The sequence below is a fragment of the Pleurodeles waltl genome, chromosome 1_1, assembly GCF_031143425.1.
Source record: "Pleurodeles waltl isolate 20211129_DDA chromosome 1_1, aPleWal1.hap1.20221129, whole genome shotgun sequence".
Taxonomy (NCBI): Eukaryota; Metazoa; Chordata; class Amphibia; order Caudata; family Salamandridae; genus Pleurodeles; species Pleurodeles waltl.
In genome coordinates this window covers 995,676,854-995,699,540 of record NC_090436.1, presented here as the reverse complement: position 1 = coordinate 995,699,540, position 22,687 = coordinate 995,676,854, and the positions used below count along the sequence as shown (strand labels likewise).

The following is a 22,687-nucleotide window of genomic DNA, read 5'->3' as shown; positions in this document are numbered from 1 at the left end:
CAATTTAAGGGTATGTACTCATCTGCTATCGGGGTATCGAGATTGGTAAAGACCTCATCCAGCGTATGTCAGGCTGGATGGGTTGCCAATTTAACCCTTTGTGAAAAGCTAAAACTATTCATCAAATCCAAAAAGATTTTGGCATCATTCTCGCCTCTAGCTTCATGTGGCAGATAAAAATCCCATAAAATGGTGAATGTGCTTGCTGCAAGAAATAAAGGGTTCTGGCATCTGATTGCAATTCATCAAGAACTGAGTTTCGAGCCAGGAGTGTGATAGACCAAGAGTTCTTACAGGGTCGCTATGCCATTCATTTTAATTTTAAAAACCCCTACCTTACAGCTGTCAATGGCCTCTGGGTTTCTAGGTTTGAGGGTACAATTCAGCCCATACCTAAAGATAATGGCAAGACCACCTCCTCTACCTTTGCCCCTTTAGGGCCGTACAGTTGCATACTCAGAGGGAGTAGCTGTCATAAGGTCAGGCCTCCAATTTTCCCTTGCCCAAGTCTCAGAAATAAACAGGCCGTCTGAGTTGTACTAATCAGCTACCTAATTTCCATGCAGTATTTAGACATAGAGCGAGCATTAGTCAAAGTGCATCTTAGCCTAACTGTCTGTGTAAGATCATCTCTGCTTTCTCTGTTTTCAGGGCTAGACTCGTAAATAAATTCCCCACTCCTGATAGACCAGTCACATTGAGAACAACACAGTCTCCTAATCATCCAGTGGTCCTTCACGTTGTACCCTTACCTACTGGATTTCAAATGCAGCTAAGTAGGGTCTGCCTTGAACAAGCCAACCGCTCTTTTCTTAAATCCATTTGGTCAGCTTCCCTGGTGCTGTCCATGCACAGGCGGACTTGCCTTGGGCCCACCCTTGGTGTGCTAGCGGCACATCAGCTGTGCTCCCGCACATCTGCATACTTAAATCTAATGTTCCAGCCCAGGTGACAGGCACTAGAACACTACCTCCCCACACAAAGTGGCCGTCCCAAATGGGCGTCATAGTAGGAAAATGGGCTGTAAGAGGCCCTTCTAATCACAGCCCCCTTTAGTACAAGCCCCATAGCTCACCACACTCTGAGCAAATAAAAAGGCACTCAGTAACATTCACTCAAATAAAAAGCCAAAATCCTTGGTTAAAATTGCAGAAATAGCACAAAGAAAGTATCCCTTCACTCGTCTCAATGGCTGTAATGAAAAGGACTCCTTTTCAGTACCTTCCACGGTGTCATTCTGAATACCCATGGACAGAACAGCCTCTGTCTGTGGAGCACCACGAGCCCTCCTGCTCCACCTGTCTTGACTTCTGCTCCAAGAAGACCCTCTGATATCGACGACTCCCAGCGGCAGGAGGGCGACATCCTGACCTCTTTGGGGACTGTGACATTGAGGACCAACCAGAGTCGGGCCCTCAGGTGAGTAGCCCCTCCACTTCAGCCCTGAGCTGAGCTTTCTCTTGGTGTCCGAGACAGAGGAGCTGCAGGTTCAGGAAGTATATTCAGGCAACAAGGCATCGACCAGGAGTACAACATCCTTCGTTGCACCATGACCTCAACATCGAAAACAGACTGAGTACCAACGCGAGGGAATCAGGCATTGGGCCCTGAGACCCTGGGTCATGCTTCCGATCCGCCAGTGTCTGAAAGTCATGATTGACATTGAAAGAAGGCCTTGATTTTGACTCCAAGCCACACACAGGCACAGAAACAGTCACATAAGACCTAGCCTCTGGTGGGGACAGCACCATCGATGCAGACACCACAAGCCCACTCAAAAGCCTCTTCGGCTCTGAAGACTCCTTTTGTGCCTAAGTGCCAGGCCTAAAGCCCATCATCCGCTGGATCTGAGGAATGAAGCAGTCCAGTGTTAAGCGTTCCCAAGAGGAGCTCAAGGCCAGCCAAAAAAATGATTATCATCTACCCGCGTACTGGGAGAATTATTACAGATCCTTCTCCAAGGGGCCAGAACACTATCCCTTATGAGAGGAAATGAACATTTGAGGTGGAGCTTGCGTAGGAAGCTACAACTGCAGCCAAAGTTAAGAAGTACCAGGATAGGGGACTAGTCCTCTACCACCTCGTCCGCATCCTTTTTCTCCTTTACCTTCACCTCCTCCACCTTCCTTTCCCCCTCCCCATCTTCCCTCTTCATTCTTGCAAAGGCCCTCTCCACCCTTAATGCACTAGAAGGTTTCCCACAATGTTCTTGCGTGGGGAGAGCACCTCACGAGGCCTCATTTGATCCATAACCTAGGGACGACCTGTCTGACCAAAATGATGTTGACCTTCCCCCAGTATACTGACTCAGACCTCTACCCCCTCCACAGCAACTCCTTTTGATTACACCTCCTCCCTCTCACCACAAGGTCAGTCACAGAGCTTCCACCTTCCTCAAGGTAGAGCTTCTCAAGGTCTAGTAAGATGAGGACTTCCGTGTTAAAATGCTGTCCACCACTTTGCGTTGGCTACAGTTTCTCCCCATGCTGAAAAAAACATAGGCCAGGGTGATAGCCCCAAGGGTGAATATACAAATACAGGCCTTTGTCCTCTGACATACCCTATATCCGGGACCAATCACCATGGACTCCCTAGTGGTCAATACAGTATGTAAAGGCTGAGGGCACTGGCAGTACCCCTCGGACAGATAGAATAGGATGATGGATTCGCCGGCAAATAGGTATCTGCCTAATCAGCAACTCACTGGAGAAATGCCAATTCAAAAAGACTGATCTCTGGATAGGATCGAGCCCATTGGGATGAGAAGGTAGAATGTCTCCAGCCTCTCCCAGACCAGTGAAAACAAATGTGGCTATGAGCTTGTTTCAGAGGGTACGATAATTTCAAATACCACTATTCGGTGTGTCCTTTATGCATTAGATATCACAGCACAGGGTATAAGTTTAAGTGTCCTTTCAAGGTGTAATTCTTGTCTGCACATCTCCAACTTTAGACTGGAGGTTCACCAGCATCTGCTGAGTCTGCACTGCGATGGGGAGCACCTTTTCAGACTGCAGGTTGATTGGATGCTGGAGAAAATCAAAAAGAACACTGATATAGCCAAGGCTACCAGGGGTTCTCCGATTGCCTTCTCCCCAGGGTGCTTTTTATAGGAGCCAGGTCAGAGGGGGTGCCAAAGCTACCGCCCCCAAAGCATCTACTTCCTACCAGAGACCGCAACAACAGATACCTCTACTGGGCTACTCCAGGGGAGCCAATAGGGGTGACAGCTCCAGTGTAGAAGCAGAGTGAGTGAATGCAGCTAATTGAGCTGCCCCCTCTAACATTGACTCCATGTCCCTTCCCCTGATCACATTACACTTGTTGGGGAAGCCTACAGTGGTTTCTTTCACAAAGAGGAAGAAATCAACTCAGATTAGTGGGTTCTCTTCATCATCAGGCAGTGTTACTTCTTAGAACTCACTGCACTCCAACCAAACATTCTTCCTCTCAAACACCCCTTCTCCCTCAGAACATCAGCTCCTCCTTTACAAGCAAGTAGAGGCACTCAATCGCAAGGGGCAATTTAGCCAATTCGGCAACACCAGCACAGCAAAGGGGGGGGGTCTTCTCCCTATACTATGTTACCCCAGAGAAGGATTTGACACTCAGACCTATACTCTACCTCAGGTACCTCTACAAATTTATTCTGTCAGAGCACTTCCATGTGGTCATGCTATAGGATGTAATCCCTCTACTGCAACAAGTCTACAAGAACACATTCAACCTAAAAGGCACAGATTTCCACACCCCCAATCTACTATAACTTCAGTTTTTGGGAAGTTTGTGGGAAAGTTAATGGGAAGTGGCCAAAGTGGCCAGCATTTTGTGGTCACCACAGCCCTTAGAGTGGTCATAGGATTTCTTGCAAATGTAGCTGCGTGTCTCAGGAGGGGAGACATTCTTGTTGCCTTACTTGAAGAACTTGACTGCCCAAGAACCCAAACAAACAACAATGCTTGGTACATATCCAAACCACCACAGACCTGTTTCACAGTCTGGGGTTCACCATCAACACAGTCAAGTCCCACCTTCAGCCCCTTCAGGTACGGCCTTTCCTGGCAATAGTTGACAACTCGGTCACAGGGAAAGCACACCCCAACCAAGCACAGGATCAAGATTTCCTTTTGTAACTGCATCTTTTTTAGCCAGATGACCACCTAACGTTCATGATGGTTATGCACCTCCTTGGGATGATGGCCTCCTGTATTGCCATAGTTCCCCCAAGGGAGATTACGTTATGTGCCAGCTACAAGAGTGCCTGGCTACACAATAGTCACAAGCAGAGGGTCACTGGCAAGCACCCATCTTTCTCTGTAGTGGTGGAACAGCAACAGTCTTTTACGGGGCAAGCCCTTTCTCAACCCAGTTCTGCAAGCCACTATCACGACAGGCTTCCCTCACAGGATGGAGAGCATCTATAGGACTTGACTGTTCAAGGTATGTGGACAATCCAACCAACAAGGTTTTACTATCAACTACCTAGAGTTATTGGCCGCTCAGTTGACTCTTAAAGCAATCTTCTACCACCTACAACACAAGGTAGTCCCAATCAAAACAGGCAATAAGACTTCCATGTAATATCTCCAAAAACATGGTGGCACACACTCACAGCAGTTGTCAGCGTTAGCACAAGGCACTTGATGATGGGCCCTCTACCACAAGAGCCTTCTACTGACGGAGTACCTTCTGGGAGTTGCAGACCTGCTCAGCAGGATGCGGCAACAAGTGCACTAATGGTAACTCCACCTGCAAGTCCTACTCCTGTACATTTGTCATTTGGGGTTTTCTGACATAGACCGTTTCGCCAATTTAGAACACTCCAAATGCCTTAGATTCACCTCCAGGTTCGCACTCAACATATGGCCAATGCACTGCGGATTAACTGGATGAAGATACTTGCCTACGCTCTTCCTCCTCTCTCGTTCCGTCCATTTGTGGCCCAGAAGCTTTGACAAACGTCCCTCATTCTCATCCTGGTGGCTCCTACACTTGCTAGAGAATCCTGGTTCACCACCTTCCTCAACCTTTCCCTAGTTCCCCACAAGAAACTGGCCAGACTTTCTAACCCAGAACCAGACCACCTTCAGGCACCCAACCCCAGACAACTCAATCTTGCAGGTTGGCTCCTGAGGTCTTAGAGTTTGGCTACTTGATTCTGCTTCCTGAATGACCCAAGACCACCTCTCCTTCAGGAAGCAACTCAAGACATGGCTGTTCGAGCAGTAGCGGTCCCCCCTCCCCCAGCGCCTTGAGACCCTCCGGGTGAGTAGCGCGCTATACAAATTTCTTGATTGATTGATTGATTGATTGATTGAATGTTTGTCTATATTTAATGAGGCCTGCATTCCCACCACACGTGCCTGCTATGCATTCAAATGGAAAATATCGGATAGAGACCTCTAGTTGCAGATTCCCTACCATAGAATTTCCCCCCAAGGCTTCAGACTGGATGCAGATATTTTTTCATTGAGCAATAACCTTGCACGTCATTCCGTGGCGTCGGTCAACTCCACGGGCATTTTAGGTGTCGTAGTCACTGTGATGTCGGGCGTAGACTCTGCCTCAGCGAAGTGACATCAGTTCTTTTCTTTCCACGCCACTCCCTAATCTGGAGAGCGCTACCCTTGGTCAATTTTTGTGTCCCCAAAGACCGGCTTCAAACCTCGCGAGGACTGTCACCGCATGATGTCGGTGACGGATCCGCATCGTGCCGGTTTGTGGTGCCTGGAGCAAGACTATGACCGGGCAATGCACCCGAAGGCCTTGAGGGAGCGGTCCCTCAAGCTTATGGCGGCCTGGCGCTCGACTCCGCTGCAGTCCCTGTCTCGCTCGAGAGGAAGGTCTTAAGACAGTTCCCAGAGCCACCACCACTCGTCCTCCTCGAAGTCTTCGGGGCAAGGTAAGAGGAAGGAGTCGAAGAAATCTCGTCATCCTTCGACTTCACCCCCATCGCTCGGCTAATGCGACGCAGAAGGAGTGTTGATGCTGTAGGCCTCGGTCCTCGGAGCCTGCTTTTGGGTCCTCTCAGTGCCTCCCGGAGTTTCCGGGAGCCAGGGTGACCCCTGCCCAGTTAAAGGAATTCTATTAGGCCATGCGCCTCATTTTTAGGCAGTCAGACCCCGCTACGGTGACTTTGGGCTCAGGGGTTCAGTTAGAGGGCCTTTGGGTTCCGCTCCCGCAGTTCCAGCCACCAAAGTCCCCTCCGGATCCGCTCTTGGATCCGTACCGATGCCGGTCTGTAAGGAAATGCCTCCTTGGCATGGTTACCCCCTAACTTTTTGCCTTTGCTGATGCTAAGTTTTGATTGAAGGTGTGCTGGGACCCTGCTAACCAGGCCCCAGCACCAGTGTTCTTTCCCTAAACTGTACCTTTGTTTCCACAATTGGCACAACCCTGGCACTCAGGTAAGTACCTTGTAACTGGTACCCCTGGTACCAAGGGCCCTGATGCCAGGGAAGATCTCAAAGGGCTGCAGCCTGCCACACACACCAGACATGTTGCTGGCCACATGGGGAAGAGTGCCTTTGTCACTCTGTGGCCAGGAACAAAGCCTGTACTGGGTGGAGGTGCTTCTCACCTCCCCTTGCAGGAACTGTAACACCTGGCAGTGAGCCTCAAAGGCTCACCCCCTTTGTTACAGCGCCCCAGGGCATCCCAGCTGGTGGAGATGCCCGCCCCTCCGGCCACTGCCCCCACTTTTGGCGGCAAGGGTGGAGGAGATAATGAGAAAAACAAGGAGTCACCCACCAGTCAGTACAGCCCCTAAGGTGTCCTGAGCTGAGGTGACCCCTGCCCTGAGAAATCCTCCATCATGAGTTTGGAGGATTCCCCCAATAGGATTAGGGATGTGCCCCCCTCCCCACAGGGAGGAGGCACAAAGAGGGTGTAGCCACCCTCAAGGACAGTAGCCATTGGCCACTGCCCTCCCAGACCTAAACACCCCCCTAAATTCAGTATTTATGGGCACCCCAGAACCGAGGAAACTAGATTCCTGCAACCTGAAGAAACAAGGACTGCTGACCTACAAACCTGCAGAGAAGGAGGAAGATTAGGGATGTGCCCCCCTCCCCACAGGGAGGAGGCACAAAGAGGGTGTAGCCACCCTCAAGGACAGTAGCCATTGGCCACTGCCCTCCCAGACCTAATCACACCCCTAAATTCAGTATTTATGGGCACCCCAGAACCGAGGTACCTAGATTCCTGCAACCTGAAGAAACAAGGACTGCTGACCTACAAACCTGCAGAGAAGGAGGAAGACGACAACTGCTTAGGCCCCAGCCCTACCGGCCTGTCTCCAACTTCGAAAACCTGCAACCAGCGACGCAAGCCTCAGAGGACTGCCCTGGACTAAAGGACCAAGAAACTCCAGTGAACAGCAGCCTTGTTAAAAACCAGCTACTTCTTTGCAACAAAGAAGCAACTATCAAAGACTGCACGTTTCCCGCCGGAAGCGTAAGACTTCTCACTCTGCACCCGACGCCCCCTGGCTCGAGATTCAGAGAACCAACACCTCAGGGAGGACTCCCAGCCGACTGCGAGCCCGTGAGTAACCAGAGACGACCTACCCTGAACCCCCACAGCGACGCCTGCACAGAGAATCCAGAGGCTCCCCTTGACCGCGACTGCCTGTAACAAGGGACCAAACCAGCACTGCACCCGCAGCCCCCAGGACCTGAGGGAACCGAACCTCAGCGCAGGAGTGACCCCCAGGCGTCCCTCTGCCTAGCCCAGGTGGTGGCTGTCCCGAGAAGTTCCCCTGTGCATGCCTGCACCGCTAGAGTGACCCCCTGGTCCCTCCATTGTTTCCTATCTAAAACCCGACGCCTGCTTTGCACGCTGCACACGGCCGCCCCTGTGCCGCTGAGGGTGTGTTTTGTGTGCCTACTTGTGTGCCCCCCCCCCAGTGCTCTACAAACCCCTCCTGGTCTGCCCCCCGAGGATGCAGGTACTTACCTGCTGGCAGACTGGAATCTGAGCACCCCTGTTCTCCATATGCGCCTATGTGTTTTGGGCACCTCTTTGACCTCTGCACCTGACCGGCCCTGAGCTGCTGGTGTGGTAACTTTGGGGTTGCCTTGAACCCCCAACAGTGGGCTGCCTATGCCCCAGAACTGAGACTTGTAAGTGTTTTACTTACCTCCTAATCTAACCTTTACTTACCTCCCCCAGGAACTGTTGATGTTTGCACTGTGTACACTTTGAAAATAGCTTATTGCCATTTTTACAAAGACTGTATATGATATTGCTTTTATTCAAAGTTCCTAAAGTATCTAAGTGGAGTACCTTGCATTTATAGTGTTTAATGTAAATTTCGAACGTGTGGTTCTTAAAATAAACTAAGAAAATATATTTTTCAATATAAAAACCTATTGGCCTGGAGTAAGTCTTTGAGTGTGTGTTCCTCATTTATTGCCCGTGTGTGTACAACAAATGCTTAACACTGCCCTCTGATAAGCCTACTGCTCGACCACACTACCACAAAATAGAGCATAAGAATTATCTAATTTTGCCACTATCTTACCTCTAAGGGAAACCCTTGGACTCTGTGCACACTATTTCTCACTTTGAAATAGTATATACAGAGCCAACTTCCTACACGGTCATACCATCGAAACTTTTCCCGGCGCTGATTTGAATGTTGACGCTCCCAACGTCGGTGGTGCCCACTATCAACATCGACCCAATACTGATCCCTGATGACTCGAAGTCGGAATGGCGTCAGCCGACGCCACCTCCTTCTTCGATGGGGCCTATTCACCCAGGTTGGATTCTGACCCTTATTGTTATGGGTTTAAATTCGGGGAAAGATTAGAGGGGTCCCTGGACCCTTATGATTACCAGGATGATCCCAACATGGACTGGGCCCAGGAATTGGGGGAGGCCAGTGGTCTAGATACCTCTCCAGATGCTGGCATGCTCTCTCTTCCTACTGTGGCTGCAGCAGAGGGAGCTACTTATTCAATGGTGGTCAGTACTGCGGCTGAGGGTCCTCGGTCTTGAGATTCCTACAGGTCAGGTCTAATCTCCTGACGGAGGTAATTCAACCAGGGGCTTCCACCTCTGAGCCTGTTCTTCCATTCAGTGAAGCCCTCACTGATGTCCTTTTGGGTACTTGGTCCAGACCCAACACAGGGACTCCCTTGAACAGGACAATCGCACGCTGCCATTGGCCTGCCCCAAACGACCCTACATTCCTGTCCCAACACCCCACGTCTGAGACCCTTGTTATCCAGGCATCCTCATCCTCTGGCGCATTCCCTTCCGCACCTCCAGGTAGGGAATTAAAAAGGCTGGAACAATTTGGGAAGATGTTTTCTTCCTCCTGTTATAGCGCTGCAGTCAATGAACACTGCATGTCTTTTGGACCGTTACACTCACTATGTGGATTAGGGTCGCGCAAGTCTTGCCGCACATACCAGATGAGGCCCGTGCTATCGTCTCCCAAGCTGTTACGGATGGAAGAAACGGTGTAAAGTTCACTATCCAATGTGGGCAGGACATGACCGACTGTATGGGTAGATCGGTTGTGACAACTGTGGCCTTGAGACACCATGTTTGGTTACGAATATCTGGTTTCTCAGGGGATGTCCAATAGACCATTATGGACATGCCCTTTGATGGCTACTGTCTCTTTGGAGACAAGGCGGACTCTGCGCTGGAGAGGTTCAAGGACTCCTGGGCTACGGCTCGGCCCCTCGACCTTTCTACTACCCCTTGTCCCCAACAGTCCCCCTTTTGTGGCCATAGAAGGGGCTCCCTGTCGCGTCCCTTTCCGAGCCACTGTGCCACCCATGCTGTTCAGCAGGTGCGTGGCCGAGGACGCAAAATCCTACATGTTTGTGGGACAGGGAACCAGTGGTCTGCCCAGTCCACCCCTGCCCCTGCTGCAGCCTCCAAACCCTCCTAGTCCATCCCCTTACTCAGGTCCAGCTGGTGGCAGGATTCGCCATCACCTGCCCCACTGGAAATCCATCACTATGGACGGGTGGGTTTTGCATATCATTCGGAAGGGCTACTCCCTCCCCTTCAAGGCTTCCTCACCAGCCATGCTTCCATCATTCAGCCGTATACCGGAGGATCATTCGGCACTTCTCTGACAGGAAGTCGCAGCTCTCTTGGTCAAGGGAACCTTAGAGAGGATCCTTGCGCCAGAAGTAGGTCATGGTTGTTATTCCTGATACTTTCTGGTGCCCAAAAAAGACAAGGGCTTGCGTCCTATCCTAGACCTTCGGGCCCTCAAGCTCTTCCTCAAGAAGGAGAAATTCAAAATGCTCACCCTGGCTCAGGTCCCGTCTGCCTTGGATCCAGCAGACTGGATGGTAGTGTTGGACTTGCAGGGCGCTTATTTCCATCCTGCCTTCCCACAGACATTACATACGATTCGCGGTAGGTCACAAGCACTTTTAATTTACCGTGCTCCCCTTCCGCCTTACCAGTCCCTCTGGTGTTCACGAAAGTGATGGTGGTGGTTGCAGCTCATCTGCACAGGTTGGGGGTTTCAGTCTTCCCCTACCTTGATGACTGGCTGTTGAAGGTGGACTCGCCCCAGAAAGTCGTCTCCCACCTTCAGACCATGGTGAACCTCCTACACACGCTGGGGTTCACTATAAATGTGCCAAAGTCACACCTGACTGCCTCTCAGATGCTCCCTTTCATCAGAGCTGTTCTGGCCACCCTGCAGTTTCTGGCCTATCCTCCTGAAAAGCAAGTCCAGGATATTCAGGCTATGATTTCGATCTTTCAGCCTCTATCTTGGGTTACGGTGAGATTGACTCTGAGGTTGCTGAACCTCATGGCCTCCTGCATCCTGCTGGTGACACATGCCAGATGGCATATACGGGCTCTACAGTGGGACTTGAAGTTCCAGTGGTAGCAGCATCAGGGAAATCTCTCCGACATGGTCCAGATCTCAGAGGGGACTTTGAAAGACCTGCTGTTGGGGATTTCAAATCGGCATTGGTTCAACTGCAGATCCCTCTCCCTTCCCCAACCAGATCTTTCCATAGTGACGGACGCGTCTCTTCTGGGATGGGGCGGCCACATGGGAGAGGTATAGATCAGAGGCCTCCGGTCTCTGGTGGATTCTGGGCTCCATATCAGTCTTCTGGAGTTCCAGGCGATCAGGCTTACATAGAAAACATTTATTTCCTCTCTCAAAGGGAAAGTTGTGCAGGTGTTCACGGGCAACACTACCGCCATGTGGTACTGCAACAAACAATGCGGAGTAGGGTCCTGGACCCTTTGGCAGGAAGCGCTGTGCCTCTGGACATAGCTGGCACATCAGGACATCACCGTGGTGGTTCAACATCTGGCAGGCTCTCTGAAAGCCAGAGCAGACACACTTAGCAGTAGCAGATCACGAATGGCATCTCCATTCAGAGATGGTGCAAAGTCTCTTTCAGCAGTGGGGAGAGCCTTGGTTCGATGTGTCCGCCTCTGCAGAGAACGGGCAATGTCAGCTGTTTTGCATGTTGGAGTTTCAAAGGTGGCACTCACTTGGAGACGCTTTTTAACTCGAGTGGAATTCTGGCCTCCTTTACGCCTATACCACTTCTGTCCAGAGTTCTCAAGAAGATCAAGAATGACCGGGCCCAAGTAATCTTGGTGGCTCCTGATTGGGCACGGAGAGTATGGTATCCAGAGCTACTGAGCATGGCCACTGATCTGCCACTCAGACTGCCCCTTCAGAAAGATCTTCTGTTGCAGCAGCGGGGGACAGTTCTCCACCCGAACCTGTCCAATCTCCACCTTCAAATGTGGAGATTGAGCAGCGGCAGTTGACAGCTTTTGTTCTTCCATCCGAAGTCTGTGATGTAATCGTGGCAGCCAGGCGTCCCTCCACCAAAACGGTATACGCGTGTCATTGGCATACATTTGTGGCATGGTGTACCAACAAACTTGTTGATCTGCTCCTCTGTCTGAGATCCTTTTGTTCATTCTTTCTTTGGCCCAGCAGGGCTCTGCTTTGGGCACCCTTAAAGGCTATTTATCGGTTATCTCAGACGTTCTTAGGTTGCCTGATCAGCCTTCACTCTTTAAGTCTCCTTTTAGTAGATTCCTTAAAGGCCTCACCCATTTATTTCCTCCCACCCCATTTATCATGCTGCAGTGGGAACTCAATCTTGTCCTTACTTAATGTGTGCTTCCTTTGAGCTGATGCACAATTGTCCATTACAGCTCCTTACTTTCAAAACTGTTTTTCTTGTTGCCATCACTTCTGTTTGCAAAGTGAGTGAGCTTTAGGCTCTATCTTCTAAGCCCCCATTTTTGTTTGTGCACCCTGACAAAGTGGTGTTATGCACTAAGGCTTCCTTTCTTCCCAAAGTCGTTACAGGTTTTCACGTAGGCCAGTCCATCACTTTGCCTACTTTTTGCGCACCTCCACATCCTTCTCATGAGGAGGAGAGACTCCACTGCCTGAATCCAAATGGGGCGTTGGCGTTCTATCTCAATCATACTAAAGGTTTCTGGGTGAACAATCAACTTATTTGTTGGATATGTGGATGCGAAGAAAGGGAAGACAGTGCAAAAATGTACCATCTTGCAGTGGGTCCTTCTGTTCATCAAGATGTGCTACGCTTTGGCAAAGAAGCAACCCTCTGAGGGCTTGCGCAAGCTCATTCCACCAGAGCAACTGCTCCTTTCACAGTGTTAGTACGAGGAGTTCCTCTTCCTGGATATCTGCCATGCAGCAACGTGGGCATCCCTGCACATGTTTACTAAACATTACTGCCTGTACAGTCAGATCTTTAGGGACTGCTCCTTTGGTTGTTCAGTCCTACAGGACTTTCTAGTATGATCTTGGTTCGCAGTTGGTAGGGAATCTGCAACTAGAAGTCTCTATCACATGTACAAATTACTTACCTTCGGTAATGATATATCTGGGAGAGATATATTCTAGTTCCAGATTCCTTACTGACCCACCCATCCTCCCTGCTTGCGAACTGATGAACAGGGACGGGGCTTCTCCATTCAGGGCCTTGGCTCTGACTCACCAATTTCAGTGTTCTTTGCGGCTGTGCGCTTTGGCGTGGAAAGTCGTGAAAAGAAACTGACGTCACTGCGCTGAGGCTGCGCCTGTCTACTACTCCCAACGTCATCATGGCGACTATGACGCCAACGACGCCCGCTGAGTCGACCGATATCACCTAATGATGCTCAAGGGTATTGCTCGAAGAAAAGATCTCCGGATCCAGTCTAACGCGTGGGGGGGAAATTCTAATGTAGGGAATCTGCAACTAGAATATGCCTCTACCAGGTATATCGTTACCGAAGGTAAGTAACTTGTACATCTGTTCATTACTGCCTTCCAGAACACATCGACTCATTGAAACCAGCAGTCCAAGACAGGGCTTGATTTAGAGTTTGGCGAAGGAGTTACTCCATCACAAACGTGACTGATATCCTATCTGCCTTATTACAAGTTCCATAGGTTATAATGGAATTGTAATTCAGCAGACTGGATATACTTCAAGTTTGTGGCCCCCTCCGCCAAACTCTAAATGAGTTCCATAGTTTATCTAATTCACCTGCAAACATCAAGCATTACCTACACATCAGTCTCTCTACTTAGCTACAGTTGCAGCTTACCTTCAAACTAGCGAACATTCATCCTTGTTCAGAGTCCCAGTCATCAAAGTATTATGGAGGGACTTAAAATGGCTATTCCACTCGGGGGTACCCCCAGCCTCTCTCTGAAACCTCAACATTGTCCTAACTCGACTCATGAGCACTCCCTTGGAACCCCTTTGTTCGTGCCTCTCCGGTCTCTTTCTTGGAAGGTGGTCTTCCTAGTTGCATAACATCTCTCAGGAGAGTGAGTGAGGTTCAAGCTCTTAAAATGAACCCTTTTTTCCAGGTGCATGATGATAGCCTTGTCCTTAGGACTAACTCAAAGTTTCTACCTAAGGTGGTATCCTCCTTCTAACTTAATCAAAATATTGAACGCCCAGTGTTCTTCCCACACCCAGACTCCATAGCAGAGGGCTCGTCAAAAGAGCCCTGATGTACTATATTGATAAAACAAATACTTTTTGTATGCCCCAACAACACCTCTGTCTCTTTCACTAAGCCACGCAGAGGCTTTGCTGTCTCCAAAGCAGACATAGACAGGTGGCTAGTCAAGAGCATTCAGACTTAATATGCCAAACCAAAGAGGCAATTGCCTGACCCACCCAGGCCTCCATGGCTTTCTTTGGTAGCATTCCCAAAACTGACATTTGTAAAGCAGCTAGTTGTCCCCTCCACACACATTCATTAAGCACTACTATGTGGAAGAAGTTGAACATTGGCCAGGCTGTCTTATGTACACTTTTTTCGTTCTATGCAACATCCTTCGGCTAGCCACCTCTTAGGGGAGAACTGCTTTATACTCTATGCAGAGATTTTGTATCTCAGCTACACATACCACTAACGTAGTGCTGTAGATTCACATGCGCCCGCCCTCCTCCCCTGGGGGTTGTTGCAGATGCCTTTCTTTCATTTTCTTTTGTAAAGTCATCTTCTTTACTATGCTCCATCTTCATCCTCACCCACAGCGCAGAAAACAATGAAATACTGGAGCCAATGTCCATGCACATCGCCAGTCATAGTAGGAGTTACTATACTGTGACTCAAAAGCCTTCTTTGAAGAACAACAAGTTGCACACCTGCTGGCACAACACTAAATAGCAGGAGTATGCAGACCATGTGAATCTGCAGCACTGCATGCATCAGAGGATTACTGGGTAAACAGCTGTATATATTGTTCTAGTTAGGATCAGGTTTCCATATGGAAAGGATTTTTTGGTATAAAGCTAGATCTTGGTCCCAGAAAGTGTTCTTTTGTGATGATGTTATTCTGTCATGCCACGAGTGATCTCCGGAGCCAACATATCTTTAGATAAGATCTGAATGGCTGCCACCACAACAAAAAATATAGTGCAGCAGTCATTTTAGGACTCGGGGGCTCAGTCCCCTGTCCTTGAAAAATGTTTTTAAAAAAACATATTGGGGGCAGGGTTGGGCAATTTTCTTTTTTTGTTGGTTCCAAGAATCCAAACAGGACCCACAGTGTACATATCCAGTGGCATCTCACTAGTTTATTATAAAAAAATAAAAATAAAAATACAGGTGGGCCAGTGCCCAGGTGTGCGCTGCAGACCAGCTTCATGGAGACCCACCCCTCACCCCTGGTCAAGCAGTGTTCTGTGGACCCTATCCCCTGGGATACTGTTGTTCCCTGCCTCGGAGAGTGTGGGTATATGCTACCGGCTCACTCCCAGGCAGGAAACACAACTTTGCTCCTGCCCAGGCAGGAGCAGAGAAAAATGATGCATCTGTCTGGACAGATGCAAAGATACAGCTAGTAACTATAATTTGTGCCCTAAAGTAACTTTAAATTGCACCATTGTGATGTCATGCACTGCTAATATACCTTACAAATTACTTCATTTAGATATTAGCTGACATCATGGATAACATCACTGCAACATCTAAAATGACGTTATTGATGTCAACACTGCATGGCAGGTGGCTTGTTATAGTTGCTTGAGATAACTAACTGTTGAATTTCAGTTTTTTTTTTTTTGTTGGGTTACAGTGGTATGTTTTAGCAAACATATGCACCTATCTATAATGCCTCTTTAGCCTTTGTTTTTTCCATTGAATTTCGAATTTTTTTTTAAATAGATATAATTACTACTCCTAACACGAACACCTGTTTAACCTTTATAATTTTCATTGATATATTTGTTTGATTTCCTCTGTGAAATAGTCGCTAGGAGCGTTACTTCTGGTAGATTCCACTGATAGAATCTGCTATACTTTCTGCCCTTACCTTACTTAGATGTTTTCAGAAGTGTAAATCAATCTTTCACATTTTGTGGTTATAAGCAGCTAAGGAATGTATTGTGTTTGCTTCACAGGAGGTGGAAACGTTTCGCGCACAAATGCAGACCCAGTCAATGGAAATCAACAAACTACAGACTGAAAGACAGGAACTCCTGCAAAAAATAGAAACTATGGTAAGGCTTAAGCAACAGCCCAAGTGTTTCGTTTTCTCTGTTTTAGCACTGTAAATACTCCTATGATACCAAACCTAGGTGTAGTTAACTTATCACTAAAGTACTGTTACTGGTAAAAGGTAAATCACCAATTAGACAGTTATTTTTAGGGAAAATAATTTGATGGTTTGTAACTATGTTCCCATTATCTAATGTTATAATCAAATATTTGTTTCTTCACGTTGTTGGGTAGTGGGTGGGTTGTGTTGGGAGATTTGCAGTGCTGTGTTGTGTGTTAATGTTACATAGTTTTTCTCCTTTAAGTCCAGGTCAAAACTAGATCAGGTAAGTAGTGAGCAAAAACCTGCTGGTCTGCTCTCAATTAACTAAATGTCCTTGTAGGAAACTGGCTCTGTATATACTAATGAGATATAGTGTGCACAGAGTCCAGGGGTTCCCCAAGAGGCTTGACAGAGGCAATAATAGGTAATACTGATGCTCTGTTTGTGGTAGTGTGGTCGAGCAGTTAAGCTTATCAGAGAGTAGTGTTAAGCATTTGTTGTACACACACAAGCAATAGTAGAAGCACACACTCAATGACTTAACTCCGGACCAATAGGATTTTATATAGAAAAATATATTTTTATTACTAGAACCACAAGACTCCATTCAGAAGTAAATACTGTTGCAGTTAAGTACTTAGCATAGACATCAATGTAACTCTGTTTCACTTTAGTCAAGTAAACAGTTTTTGAGAAAACAGATCTCTATTTAAAAGTGGACACTTAGTGCATTTTCAGAACAGTTCCTGGGGGACGAAAATACAGTTTGAGGTAAGTACACACCTCCAGTCTCTGGGTTTTAGGCAGTCCGTCGTTGGGGGTCAGATGGGCCACCTGGACTCCGGCCCGTGGATGTCGTGTGCAGAGTGGCTAGGACTCGCGCTTCTGGAGTGAGGTGGGAGTCCTTAAGAAGAGGTTTCTTCTTCTGTTCTTCTTTGGACAGGGCTGCTGTTCACTGGAGTTCCTGATCTTCGGTGATGCAGGCAGTCCTCTGGAGGTTTTTCAGAGGTCGCAAGACCTGCAGGATGCGTCACTTTTATTCTGCAGATTCGTTGAAGCAGGAGACAGGCCGGTAGGGCTGGGACCAAGTCAGTTGTTGTATCCTTTCCTTCTCTGCTGGGGTTTCCGCTAAACGGTCCTTCTTCTTGTGAGGTTGTCGGGAATCTGACTAGCTTGGTTCAGGGAGCCCTTAAATACAAGATTTAGGTGCATATTTAGGGGTTAGAGGACAGTAGCCAATGGCCACTGTCCCTGAGGGTGGTTACACCTTCCTTGTGCTCACTCCCTTTGGGGAGGGGAGCACATTCCTGTCCCTATGAGTCACTGCCCTCCAAACCAAGATGGAGGATTCTGCAAGGAGAGGGTCACTTCAGCTTTGGACACCTTAGGGGTGGTCCTGGCTGAGGTGGTGACTCCTCCTTGTTGTTCCTAATTATCCCTCTGGACTTGCCACCAAAATTGGGGGCTTTGTCTGGGGGCTGGGCATCTCTACTAGCTGGAGTGCCCTGTGGCATTATAACACGAAGCCTGAGCCTTTGGGGCTCACTGCTAGGTGTTACAGTTCCTGCAGGGGGGAGGTGTGAAGCACCTCCATCCGGTGCAAGCTTTGTTTCTGGCATCAGAGAGCACAAAGGCTCTCACCCCAGGGGTCAGAAACTCATCTCTCAGTGGCAGGCTGGCACAGACCATTCAGTCCTGCACTGAAGGATTGGGTAAAATACAGAGAGCATCTCTAAGATGCCCTCTGTGTGCATTTTTTAATAAGCCCAACACTGGCATCAGTGTGGGTTTATTATTCTGAGAAGTTTGATACCAAACTTCCCAGTATTCGGTGTAGCCATTATGGAACTGTGGAGTTCGTTTTGACAAACTTCCAGACCATATTCTTAGTAGGGCCACACTGTACTTACAATGTCTAAGAATGGACTTAGCTGCATGAGCAATATGCCCCTAAAGTGTCTATGTCCTCACCTGTGGTGTAGTGCACCCTGCCTTAGGGCTTTAAGGCCTGCTATAGGGGTGACTTACCTATGCCACAGGAAGTGTTTTGTGTGCATGGCACTCTGTGGGGGATGCCATGTCGACTTTGCCTTTTTCTCCCCACCAACACACACAGTCTGCAATGGCAGTGTGCATGTGTTAGGTGAGGAGTCCTTAGAGTGGTTCAACACATGTTACAGCCCTTAGGGACCTTCCCTGGTCACAGGGCCCTTGGTACCACTGGTACCTTTTACAAGGGACTTATCTGTGTGCCAGGGGTGTGCCTATTGTGAAAACAATGGTACATTTTCGGTGAAAGAACACTGGTGCTGGGGCCTGGTTAGCAGGGTCCCAGCACACACTACCAAGTCAGCATCAATATCAGGCAAAAAGTGTGTTGGGGGGGGGAGGTGCAACAAGGGCCATTTTCCTACATCTTTTAATTGTCAATATGGAGAGAGTTTGGCTCAGAAGCCAGCTGAGTTTTAGTTTTTGCATTTTCACTGTTGTGTCTGTGGCTTCAGAGACTTATTGTTTGAGTACATTTGTATGCCTAGTTTCTATTAATTATGCACCATCTTTAAAGGTTTTCTTGACATACAATACTAAATCCAGGTCCAGATATTTAATGGTGAAAGGCTCTGTGAAATAAAAGCAGAAAAGTAAGAGAGAAAGAATGACCTTGCTTTTTTAATAGCACAGTGTTTTGTAACTCTTACCATGTAAATCTTTGCTGTCTTATCTCACATTGCCCCATTTAGATGGGGTGCTTCACTGGGTATTCACTGTATTCAAATTCTGCAGTTGAAAAACTTTATGTAGATTACTTTTTACTTTTCTGATGACCCTACATTCCCCGTGATGATGGTAGTAGTAATGATAGTGACTATTTTGGGGCACTTTATGGGCTAGTATAGATGTCTCCATTGTACCTGTCCTCCTAAATAGCTCTTCACATGTTTCAAGCACTGGAGCTCACTGAAGAACTGCTCCCAGTCGCGGTTGGCTTGTCCAAATTGGTCTTCTGATGGATAATTCTGCCTGCAGATTCCTCACCTAGTGAATCTTCAGGCTGCAGACTGGATCTGGAAAATTTGAAATAGCTCTCCTGCACCAACAGGTGGTGCCCTGCCTCAAACCTAACTCTGAGACCTCCTAGGTAGGATGTCACAGAGCCATATATGGCTTCACTCAACTAACTGTCCGTTCTGTTTTTTTCAGTGCCATTTGACATGGATCCAGTGTGCTTCTGATGTTTTCTAAGGTTTGCTTTGTTATGTTTTCTGGATTCTCAAGCCACTGTTGGTGTCTCTGTTCCATTGTTTTTCAGCTGGGTGAGTATGGGCACTGGGCCATTCTCTTCCAGGGGATCCTCATCAAAGTCATAAACATTGAATATTCCCGCCCTTGTGCGGGGACCCCGGAGCATATATAAAATACACACATATTATACATGTGTAAAACAGCAATGCAGGCTATAATGTTAAAACAGGCTAAAATGCTTTATTTCTATGAATTTTTTTTTTTTTTTATATTATAAAATTACAATAGAGAATAAATATCTACCCAAGCCCCCAAAACTGGGCTTAGGGAAGTAAGCAGCAGTAAACTCTAGAGAAAAAGAGAAAAAACTGCATTGAAAAACAATGGAGCATTCTTAGCCAATAGGCTGCATGCAGGTTAACACAGGAGAACCATAAAAACTTTGGCACCGTGCCTTTAAGACCCTGAGCACCTCCAGTATCCCACCATGCCTCAGGGGTGAAGGAAAGGTGACAGTTGGTTCACAGTTAGGTCAGTTCTTTTTTCCGGCTTCTTCTGAGAGGATCCTGGAGCATTGAGCTCTCAGTTTTTCTGAGTTTTCCTCAGAAAAATTCTTTAAAAAAGCGTTTTTTCACTTTTCATTCGACAAATAACATCTTTGTCTGAGCTAGGCAGTTTTTTCCTGACAGAAAAATGCCTTCACTTTTTGTCAAATGCCCTGCTTGTGGGAAGAAGGCCCAGTCAGATCCCCACTCTCTGTGTATAGTGTGCCTGCCTCAGAGTCACTGCCCTGACACTTGTAAGTACTGCAAGAACATGTCTAAGAGGACTCTGAAAGACAGAGAGAAGATCCGGCTACATGGGCTTCAGGAGAGGCAAAGAACATCGTCCTCCTCACTTCCCAGACAACCAGAAGGCCATTCTCAGGAGAGAATGGCTCGGTCGACGTCAGCAGGTAGGAAAGTACCTGTTTGTTCACCGTCGACGTCGTCGCTACCACCGTCTCACCGGCATAGATCGCCGTCGACGGCGACACACCCGACGTCGAAGGAAACTGCGTCGAGGGAACATCATTGCAGGGGCAGGTCTCCGTCGACGGCAGCCCGCCGATCGACGTCGAGCCATCGCCGGCGTGCCCGGTCGCCGCCAAAGGCAGTGCGCCCCCTGACGTCAGGACACACGACGTCGAAATCACCACGACGGCATGAGAGACATCCGCCGTCGACCTCCCACCGCTCCACGCCGAGGCACACGACGGTGAGCAGGTCGAGGTCCAAGGATCGTCGTTCGACGTCAAGGCACTTTACGTCGAGGCACTCTACGTCGAGGCACTCAACGTCGAGGCAAGAGCAACCAGCTGGGCGCCCTTCGACGTCGACACAGCCATCGACGTCGACGCAGGTTTTACCTGTCCCACAGGGAGCAGAACATCGCCCCACGCCAGACAAGGCCTCGCCATCTCCAGTGGTCTCCATACCGAGCGACTCTTCTCGGTCAAGAGCGGCATCATCTGGGCATGTCTCGCCCATCAATCTATCTCCGAAATGGCTGGAGAGCCTTAACAGACCAGCGGCCTCCCCAGATTCGCAATATTCGCGAATGTATTCGCCTACTGCCTCCCTGCCAAGAACGCCATCACCGACAGCCAGGGCAGAACGGGCTCGTTCTGCTCCTCGCCAACCGGCCGCGAGGCCTAGGAGCTCGGCTACAGCGTCTCGCAGCAGGTCTCGTTCTCAACGAAGATCCAGGTCTCGTTCAAGAAGAAGATCACCCTCTTGGTCTTCATCAGGTTCATCTGTGGGGCGTTACTCACCCACCCTAACAGATTCACCACCTGCTAGAGTCTCACCGGTGGATGACATTACCACGTTTAACGAGGTGCTGCTAAGAGGAGCGCAGAAACTCAACATAGAGGTTCCAGAGCCATCTACCTCCTCATCAGTCATCTTTGAGACTCTACAACAGAGATCAGCATCAAAAAAGCTGCTGCCTCTAGTGCCTGGTTTGTTGCAGCCAACCATGGACACTTTTCTGGCCCCAGCCTCGCTTAAATCTGCCCCAGCTAGGATTCTCAAAAAATACAAGGCTCCCGAACAGGACCCTTTGTTCCTCAGGAAGGATCCGCCACCGGACTCGGTTATAAAAGCTGCCGCCCGAAAAACCCACTCGGTGGCATCTTCATCCACAGTACCCCCGGATAAAGAGAGCAGGCATCTAGACTCTCTGGGGAGAAAGATATGCGGGACGGCGGCTTCGGCAATGAAAGTCTCCAGTGCGTCTGCGCTCCTGGGCAGGTATGATAGTTCTCTGTGGGACTCGCTCAGTAGATTCACAGAAAAATTGCCCAGAGAGGACAGACAAGATTTCCAGGAGATACTGCAAGAAGGATGCCTGGTATCCAACCAGGTTATCAGCGCGGCAGCAGATGGGGCGGATTTAGCTGCTCATGGGTACGCACATGGAATCTGTGCAAGGAGATCTTCCTGGCTGAGACTCACTGGTTTGAAACAGGAAGCACAACAACGCATCCTGAATCTCCCATTCACCGGGAACTCTCTATTCGGTGCCCATGCAGACGAAGAAATGGCCCGCATGAAGACCAAGGTGGATACCATGAGGGCAGTGGGCCTGGAAAGAAAGAAAGATTTCAGGCGGAGGTACAAGGCCGTATGACAGGCGCCCTTTCCAGCAGAGGGTTCAAACCCCTCATTGGTCGCAGCAACGACAGGGACGCCCTCTTTTTCAATGGAGAAACACAAGGGAGCGAGGGTCAAGTATACCTCAACAGTCCACTCCGAAAGCACCCACCAAGCAATGAAATCTCGCTTCCCTCGACACTGTACACCACTCCGGTGGGGGGAAGTATTACAGCTTATCTTCGCGAGTGGCACTCTATCACAAGAGACAAATGGGTGCTCAATATTGTCGAACATGGCTATTCTCTTCTTTTCAAACAGCCTCCACCACGCTTGCCGCCAACCAAAGACAATCCATCTCATCTCAGCTTGCTACGCAAGGAGGCTCTTGCCCTCCTAAAAAAGAATGCCATAGAAAAGGTTCCACCTGCACACAGAGGACAGGGGGTCTACTCCTGTTACTTTCTGGTGGCGAAGAAGGGTCGAGAGGGCGTTTTCAGGCCAATTCTGAACCTACGGCTGCTGAACAAATACATAAGGAAGCAGAAGTTCAGGATGCTAGCGCTTCACCAGATTTTCCCTCAACTACATCAGGGAGACTGGATGTGCTCCATCGACCTGCAGGATGCGTACTTTCACATCCCAATAGCTCCCAAACATCGAAAATTCCTGCGCTTCAGAGTAGCGTTACAGCATTACCAGTTCAGAGTTCTACCCTTTGGCCTGAAATCTGCCCCAAGAGTTTTCTCGAAATGTATGG

At 48.7% G+C, this 22,687-nt stretch overlaps 1 protein-coding gene across 2 annotated transcripts in view; it reads left to right on the top strand.

Moving 5' to 3' along the window:
* Positions 1-22,687, top strand: part of USO1 (USO1 vesicle transport factor) — a 565,160-nt gene that overhangs the window by 426,940 nt on the left and 115,533 nt on the right. For both annotated transcript variants that reach the window (XM_069230285.1, XM_069230286.1), the window contains one exon: positions 15,909-16,007. In XM_069230285.1, coding sequence (XP_069086386.1) covers positions 15,909-16,007 — 99 coding nt within the window. The remainder of the gene's footprint in view (positions 1-15,908; positions 16,008-22,687) is intronic.